General features: G+C 36.3%; 1 protein-coding gene across 1 annotated transcript; it reads right to left on the reverse strand.

The window, feature by feature from the left end:
• Positions 1-3,455: 3,455 nt before the first annotated feature.
• LOC145641727 (uncharacterized) lies at positions 3,456-8,113 on the reverse strand. Its single transcript, XM_081692650.1, has 4 exons — positions 7,885-8,113; positions 7,680-7,779; positions 4,896-5,267; positions 3,456-3,921 (listed from the first exon to the last, which is right to left on the reverse strand). Exons 1-4 carry the CDS (start codon positions 7,989-7,991, stop codon positions 3,796-3,798), a joined length of 705 nt encoding a protein of 234 aa, XP_081548776.1. The 5' UTR covers positions 7,992-8,113; the 3' UTR covers positions 3,456-3,795.
• Between the last annotated feature and the right edge of the window lie 644 nt (positions 8,114-8,757).

Here is an 8,757-nt window from a genome sequence, read left to right on the forward strand (position 1 = left end):
TGTGTTAGACTCAAATCAAAGTGATATGGCACGACATGACTCAATGTGTACATGACTCGTGTGTGCGTTGTAATGTGATCGTGCGACTAAAAAAATGCAAAAAAGCAAAAATTTTCCGTCAATTTTGTGGAGGGTACCGACTTTCTCCCGAAAAAGAAAGATGTGAAAAAGAAAATCAAAAGTTTGAAGATGCATGTTGAATGAGCTTAGCCAAATGTTGTTTGATACTATCTCTCAAGGTTCAAGGATTAATTCATCCTAGGCTATCTCAACTGTTGACTCCATGATGAAAGTATTTGGGTAACTTAGGCACGGAGGCTAAGCACTTTATACTTCGTGATGCAATGACAATTATGAGTGATTTTGACGAAGCATGCTTCAGCGTTAAGATTTCATGACAAAGGGTTCCTAAGGGAAATATATTTGGTCATGTATGCGTGATGTGTGTGATAGTGACACTAAAGTTAGGCCGCAAGAGCTAAGTGTGTGGAAAAATATATTATTGAAAAGAGTCAAATGGTGGTGACTCTTAGGCTAGGTAAGCTAATGATGTAGGGATCAAGCCCCCAAGTCTAGCTCTAAATGAATAGGGATGAGCACAGGGGATCCCTTGATATGATCATGTTGTAAGTGTGTGAATGTGAATATGAATGCATTTTTACTACGGCCGCACCTCGATGTGAGGTTGCCCACGTATCCGTTAGGAATCAGGCCGAACGTAGCTCTAGCCGAACCTCGCACAAGTGTGTATACCTCAAAAAAGGTCTTTTTAAGGGTTGTAACGTGGTTAGGCTAAAGGTTTGAAGAAGAAGGGGATAAAGGCTCAAGACCCTAGATAAGCCCCCAAGGTGTGCAACCTTGCTTTTGAATATTTGTATTTTTATGCTTGAGGTTTTCTACTCTTTTTTTTAGCTCTTTCTTTTGTTTTAGCATTTATTTCATTTTTATAAGTGTGGGCAATCTCGATCATGCGGTCTATCACTCACTTGGCATTCATGTTTCTCGAGCACTCGATAAGAGACGCAATCTGAGACGTGTTCATATCGAAGATATTTTCATATCAAAGACATTGGAACACTTGCCCTTTTGTACACTTTTATTTATTTTTTTGCTTTTGCTTATTTTTACTATTTTTTGAATTTCTGAAATCACTCAAGCTTTGTTCTTTGAAAATTGCATAAGTTGCACACTATCCCATCCCAAGGTTAGATAGATGTAGGTTAAATCACGACAAGTGCAACAATAATTATTTATTTATTTATGTTTGAAAAACAAAGCAGAATTTTTTTTTATTAGGAGAAATTACTTTTAATAATCCAACCTTTGCTCAATTCTCCCAAAATAACACTAAAAGAAAAATCTCTTTTCGTAGCGATTGTACATTCACTACAATATGCAAGTATGTTTGTGAAATAATTAAGGATATCGTATCATTTTTACAATCGCCATGGTTTTCCCATATAAAATCGATACGGAAAACATAATAATATATATCCACACCATTTTTACACATTTATATAATTTTGAGAAATCGTATCATTTACAATCGCCACTAAATCCTAAAAATTGATACAAAAAGCCTTTTCAACACTAGATATATAAAAATTGTTTGACAGAGAATACATAAAATATGTCATAGCTTATTGGTGAAACATTTAATATAAGTGTTTGAGGTTGCATGTTCGAATCTTGTAAAGATCATACGCATGTTTTTTTATTTTTATTTTTTTATTCTTTTTAAGAAAATGAGTTAAACATTTATAGCGATTGTAATCGCTACAATAATCATCACGATTGGATGAAGTTTTTCGTATCGATTATTGAGGCCACCAGCGATATTGAAAACCACTACTAAAGGCTAAGGCAACGGGGGATATTGTATCAAATGACCATTCGTTGGGAAAACTTTTTGTTGCAATTACAATCGATACTAAAGGTTAAAATAATCGCTATGAAAAGATTATTTTTTTTTAGTTTAAATCAACCTTTGGATTATTCCAGAATAATCCAACCTTTATACCACTTTTTCCCAAAATGAACCCAAATGACTGGTTACCTAAACAACCGGTCATCCCTTTCTCTTTCCTTCCTCCCACCGTTTGCCATCACCTTCAGCCATTACCACCACCCCAAGCTCCACCTCCATTTTATCTTCCCCTTATTTCTTTTGAAGTCACCACTCATCCCACCACCACCTTCACTAGACCGCTCCTAATCTAACTGAGCCAGCCCCTTGCCCGCCCTCCCTACACAAGCCCTTGCCCACATGAAAGCAGCCCCCATTTCAGAATTTTTTTTTAAAAAAAAACGACCACTTCGAAATCATCATTAGATCTATTTTTTTATTAAAAAAAAAAAAAGAAAGAGGGTAGAGAGGAGATATGGACAGGAGTGGCAACAAGATTGAAGCAAAGGGCGGTGGTTATGTGGGGTTTTAAGGTTTGTGGTGGTGAGGATGGGGTGGCACACGCATGCCTAGGTGGTGGAAGGGGTGGTTTTTAAACGGCATGGGTTGTGAGGTTTGTGCTTAGTTAGTTAGTTGTTATGGAGGTGGTGGCTAGAGATTCATGGTGGCTGGAGGTGTGTTTGGAGGTGGTTGGAGGTTCGTGGTGGCTGAAGGTGTTGGTGGTGGTGGCTAGAGGTGTTGTTGTTGGTGGGTAAGTTAAAGGGGAGGTGAAGTGGCCTGGTAATGGAGGAAGGCTATGGAAGGGGAAGGGGAAGGGGAAGGGGAAGGAGAGAGAAAGAAGGATGGTGGGTCTGCTAAGTGGTGACTATGGTGGTCAGGTGGTAATGGGGGAAGAGAGAGAGAAAGAAGGTGATGGCTGATTTTTTAAAAAGGTAATTTTTTTTTTAAAAAAAAAAAGAAAGAAAAACAATCATGAAGTGCCACGTAGCACATGTAACCGGTTGTACCGGATAGGTGACCTGCTAGGTTCATTTTGGGAAGAACGGGTATAAAGGTTGGTTTATTCTAGAATAATCAAAAGGTTGGTGTATTTTGGGAGAACCGGACAAAGGTTGGTGTATTAGAAGTAATTTTTCCTTTTTATTATCGTTGAAAGGTTTCTAGTGTAAAATATAAATACTTAAATTTCATATGGTGAATGGTGTTCAACGGTAACAAAATACATGGTTTTGTTGTTTCCACATGGCCCATTTGTACAAACATTTGAATAAGTTTTACCACATGTTAATTTTTTGCCAGGACTTTTCTTATCAGATATACCACAGTTCTGTCAAGTAAAGTAGTTTTTTGTTTTTTTTTATTATTTTTTTTTCCATGCAATAACCGGCGTCGTTTGAGCTTTGGAATAAGGCAAAAATACATAAAACGACCAACTTTGTGGTTCTTGGATCGAGGAGGTAACCTAAAGTGGGAGGAGTCTCAGCTCAAATGCTACTCACGAGTCACCTACAACAATGGTGAGCTTGCTCACAAGAGGAGAGAGAGAGAGTAGTAAGTAGGGTGTGAGTAACCCCATTGTGGGTGCTCTAAGTAATATTTTTGGATACAAAAAGACTAGAAAAAAAATAAATTAATAGTCTCCTAAACCTAGCAATAAACCAGTAACTTGGTATACATGTTCTTGCATATACGATACACTACTTGTACTATCTTTAACACAATATGCTGCCCTGTATTTTAAGCTCACAATGCAAGGTCAGAGTGCATCTCCTTCAACATATATGGACCAAAAAAAACATAGGCAACACTAAGCATGACAGGAAAGTGTTCTGATATCAAGGGCTCAAGGCCATAAGCATGGAGCTGCTAGCTTTCTGCAAAGCATAACGTCAGCCATATAGTGCACGCCATGGTTCCTTTTGTTTCACTGTTTCCCCAAGATTCAACTTGATCCGGTTCTTGATGAAGCACACCGAAAATGCACTTGCTAAACTCTCTCCTACTTCACAAAGTACCTATTATGAAACAGATATCAGAGTTTATTATCAGCAAGCATAAATGAGAATAAAGCAATTAGCAAGCCATTCATTAATCAATGATTAATAGAACAGTTACTCATAGCTTTTGATAAGCAACTGTCAAGAGAAGCCTTAAAATACAATTCCCAATTTTCTGGACAAATACAAAACAATCAAACTACAACAAAGGCATACTTTAATAAAAACAAATCTAAAAAATCAGGAAGGGATTTTTGACTTCCAAGTTTATAAGAATTATAAGAGTCAAATCACCTTCAGAAAATGTCATATCCTTGGCTGAAAAGAGGGTTCGTTAAAATTTCCTTTATATATTACATATTAATGAGTTGACAGTGACAACTACCTCTGTTTCATATTAATTGCAACTTTTGCCAAAAATGGATGCTACACATTATTTGCAACACATGTTTTCTTTTCTTTTTAAGTTGTCTCTCTCTCTCTCTCTCTCTCTCTCTCTCTCTCTCTCTCTCTCTCTCTCTCTCTCTCTCTCTCTCTCTCTCTCTCTCTCTTCAATTTACACTCACAAACAATTTTGCCTAGGGTTCCATGCGTCCTCCAAAGTTACTCCAAAGTTACAAATAATATGACACGGAGGTATTATAAAATGATGTGAAGGCTTAAACTGAAAAAGTATAAAGATAGCATTATGATATGGGAAATATTTATGATAATATTAGGGCTCGAGTACCAAGTACTGCTCTAATTTATTAAGGTACTAAAATGAGTCAAGATACTAGCTATAATTAGACAGATCTCTAAAGTAAACCTGACAAAGGCCAATAATCAATACCACAATTGCTTAGAAGGTAACTAGACATATAGACAAGTTGCAAAAATGTCAATATTACTTGAACGAAGTATCTTTTGCATGGCAATTTACTGACTCAAAAGTATTATATTATCAGGCTAAGAAGCTAGACAATATGGATAAATAGGTGAAATGACAGTACCTCCTGCTCTTCATTCATGCCTCTTTTGCCAATAAGGACAGCAGTTGAAATACTATAGAATTGGACTAGCTGAAGCAAGCAAGCCAAGGGCTCATAATTGATCTGCAAAGACAAAGGTGGCTTCTCGGCTACTCGAATTATATCTTCAGTAAACTCTGTTGCTGGCCCCGTGTGGAAACCATACAGAGAAGACCTACTGTTGTTAATGGATGAATTTTTATCTTCACACTTGAGCTTTGATGCTGGCAGAATGTATGGGAGTATCAGACTCACAGTGGATGACAAGCGTTCACCTCTTATTGACTTCAAGACCTCGTTTACCACACATGACATAAGTGGGGGTTTATAATATTCCACAAGCAACAAAGAAACCTGTGGAAAAAAAGTGTAACATTCTGCAGATTACACATCTGTCAAGGGCATAAATAGTAATCATGCATTAGTTAAAATCTGACTGTGCCTTAGAATGCTGAAAATCTGGTAGTGCCTCATTACCTTCAGGTGTTTTGGATTTGTTGTCTGAGCATGCAGCAGTATACATTTCAAGTAATCAAAGTTTAGATGATTTGAATTAGAACAGAAAAGACAAAATATGCAGAGGAGGCACCCAAAAGTGCAAAACCAAATCTTATATATTTCTCTACCGTATAATTGAGAGAAAGAGAGCCGCAAAATTATTTATCTCAAATCTTATCAATATTCCAACCCGCACCAATAATAAATAAATTGAAAAAGAGGAAAATTCCTTCTTTCTCAAATGATTGACTGATTCATAATAATCATTACGATCATTCTACAAAGTTGCACACCACAAATATGGGCTACTAAGGAAGCCTGTGATCTCATAGACAGATACCATGAGCTGTTGCAGGGAATAAAAATTTGGTTCCTTGACGAGCTGGATCGCTTAAGAAATCAGTTTGGCACTTTATACACATTATTCAACATTGCAATAAGATCAATGTAAAGCCCTTTCCGACTTTACCATGAATTCAGAAAAAAATTTCATGTAGATAGATGCAAAACAACAGTGAACATGAACTTTTAGACAAAGTAAATTGAACTTCTATTACAGGAAGCTGCAAGCCTGTTGCAGTTTTTTTTAGAGACATTCTATTCTCTGTTTCCTGTAGGTGTTCTGTTAGTGACAGGCAGTTACTTATGCTGTAATTTGGTTGTTTTGCATGTTTGGTTTATCAGTTTGTTGCTGGTGGCCTGTTGTCTTTTGGTGCCTGTCTGGTCTCCTTTCCCTTCTGTTGTACTCTTCCTAGATGGTGGCACCAGGTGGATCAGGACCAGGTTAGGTTTTGGGGTGGGGAAACCAGGGAACCCTACCTAGAAGGTGGCCTTGGCTTTTCCCTCACCTTGCAGTAGGTGGGTCTTTTGAGTCTTGTGTAGCTTTTGTTTATTTGGGTGGTCCTGAGGGATCTATGTTTTTGTCGTGGTTTCAACTTAGCTAAGTTGTAACCTATCTCGTTTGGCAATAAAATTTCTTAACTACCAAAAAAAAAAAAAAAAATTGGACTTCTATGGGTTACTTAACATATGCTCACAAGTGAGGACTAAACCATCAATCAACAATAGCAGCATACTAATTGCACAGCATCTTGTGATACTTCTGATGTAGACAAACTTGATTAGGTTTCAACTTGAAACATAGTAGTTGGAATTTTTTCAGAAATTTTCAATCTGAACACTTTCATTTTTAAACACAATTGTAATGTAAAACAAATGGAATCGAGCTCATCCACAATTGCTCATTGATTTTTAAGGGGGGCTCTATGAATTACAGTAAAGGCTTCAAGCTTAAGAAACATTCACTAAAGGCATTCCTGATTAATCAAGAATAGCAAAGAGACAAGCTCGAGCGCAAAATAGTCACTTGAATTCTATGGTTGAATACAAGCTGCCATAAGTTCCATGGCAGAATGAGCTGAGTTCCTTGTGCTCCCATTAACAACCTGATCCAATTTGTTTATACTTCAATGAAGTTTGAATTTCTTTTTTCAATGAGGGAATTTTATTATATAGAGGACCCAGCTGCAATTGATACATAACTGATTGGCAAACATGTAGAATTAGTAGTGTCTTTTTTTTTTGACAAATAGAATTAGTAGTCTTGACTTCTTGTGTATCTAACTTTAGCGATTAGCCTACCACTGGGAGTCTGGGACTGTGATAAATGGCAAATGTGATTCTATATCTAACCAATACTTAACCCAAGTCCTTCATTAAATAAAATATCAGTAATTAAGGTTCATAAAACATTTCTTGTTTCCCTTCAATTATCAATTACTCCTGCTAGTTTCTTCTTAGTTTGTCACTCTTGTACTCCTTAACTAAACTACATCCTCAAAAATACTTTTGCTTGGGTTTGTTTACAACTAGTTTGGTAAAGATTACTCTAGATTCAAATCCTTTCTTTTCTGCCTCACCGAAATCATTTCAGATTATCCAAAAGATTGTGTAATAGCCTTAGCAGCCAAGTAACTTTTGCGAATTAACAAGATTTCTAGAAATCATTTGTTCCAAGTAACCTAATGATCTGCCACGAACTCAACCGCATAATCATAAAAAAAATTTGTTATTCAGAGCTGATTCGATAGCCCCAGAATAAAGGGGCTAAACCAAATATTCACTAAACTGTCAACTAATTCTTCAATGCTCCAAAGTAACATTTCATTAGAAATTTCTAAAAATTCTATCAAGTGGTTTTGAAATAAACACCTCGAATTATCAGTAAATAAATAAAATTAGAAAACAATTAAGAAACGAAAATACTACCTTCAACAAATTATTGTTATCAATAAAATTAGCAATGTTACCACATGCTTTTTGATCTTTTATCCCATATTGCTCCAATGAAAGCTCAAAAGTTTCTTCTCTACATAATTTAAATAAGAAAAAACAAACCAAAACAAAAATAAAAATTAAAGATCTTTCTATAATAAAAAATAAAAATAAAAAAATAAAAAATAAAAACACATACGATCTCTGAATAATGGAATCAGAGGTAGGCTGAAGAGAATCGTAGATTGCGGAAGAGAAGCCCTCTGGATCCTTGACGAGGAATACCAACTTTGGTGCTACCTTCATTTTCTGGGTTGTTTCACTCTAGTGTTCAATAGAAAAATAAAAGTATGGACAACTGAGGCAGTCGAAGATGGCTGTGTTTGGTGAAAAGCTGGGGTTCGTTGGTCCAGCACACGGGCGCGATTGGCATTTCTTGCCTTTATGAATGTATAAAAGATTACGGTCATGGTCGTGTTTGGTGAAAAGCTAAAAGCTTAAACAATTAATTATAGCTGAAATTGTAAAAATAATGAATAAAAAATTAACTGATCAATAATAATGCGATATGTATGGGTGTGCAGAAATGGACCCGAGACCGGACCTGGGGATTTCGAGTCGGTTTTCGGTCCTCACAAATTGGCGATTTTGGGTTTTTTTGTCCAGTTCGGATAAAAATAGGAATATTTCCGGTCTGGACCGAAAAGAGTATTTTTGTAATTTTTTAGGTTAAAAATTTAAATTTTATGTTTAAATTTCTAAAAAATTTAGGTACAAAACTTGTAATTTATAAATTCTAGGTGCAAAATAAGAAAGCACGCAAACAAAAAAAGACGATTAAAAATGTATGTATATATGAAGAAAAAAAAAAGGAATATAACCGGTCCATTCCGGTCCAAAACCGAACCTGACCAGAAAAAACAGGTCTGGACCGAAACCCGGACCTGTTGATTACGGTCCGATCCCGGGTTCCGGTCCGATTTTAGACCAGTGCACAACCCTAGCGACATGTATCACGATTTACCTTCCAAATAGGCGCCAAATAGGTTACCAACTAGTTACTTCCTATTTT

This window comes from Chenopodium album, chromosome 8 (assembly GCF_948465745.1).
Source record: "Chenopodium album chromosome 8, dcCheAlbu1.1, whole genome shotgun sequence".
Classification (NCBI taxonomy): Eukaryota; Viridiplantae; Streptophyta; class Magnoliopsida; order Caryophyllales; family Amaranthaceae; genus Chenopodium; species Chenopodium album.

Bases quoted from the DNA above. Each gene is read 5' to 3' on its own strand.
- LOC145641727 (XM_081692650.1), bottom strand. From the start codon at position 7,991: ATGAAGGTAGCACCAAAGTTGGTATTCCTCGTCAAGGATCCAGAGGGC. The intron at 7,780-7,884 runs GTATGTGTTTTT...TAAATTATGTAG, and splicing joins GATTCCATTATTCAGAGATC to AGAAGAAACTTTTGAGCTTT. The intron at 5,268-7,679 runs GTAGTATTTTCG...TTTTTTCCACAG, and splicing joins ATAACAATAATTTGTTGAAG to GTTTCTTTGTTGCTTGTGGA.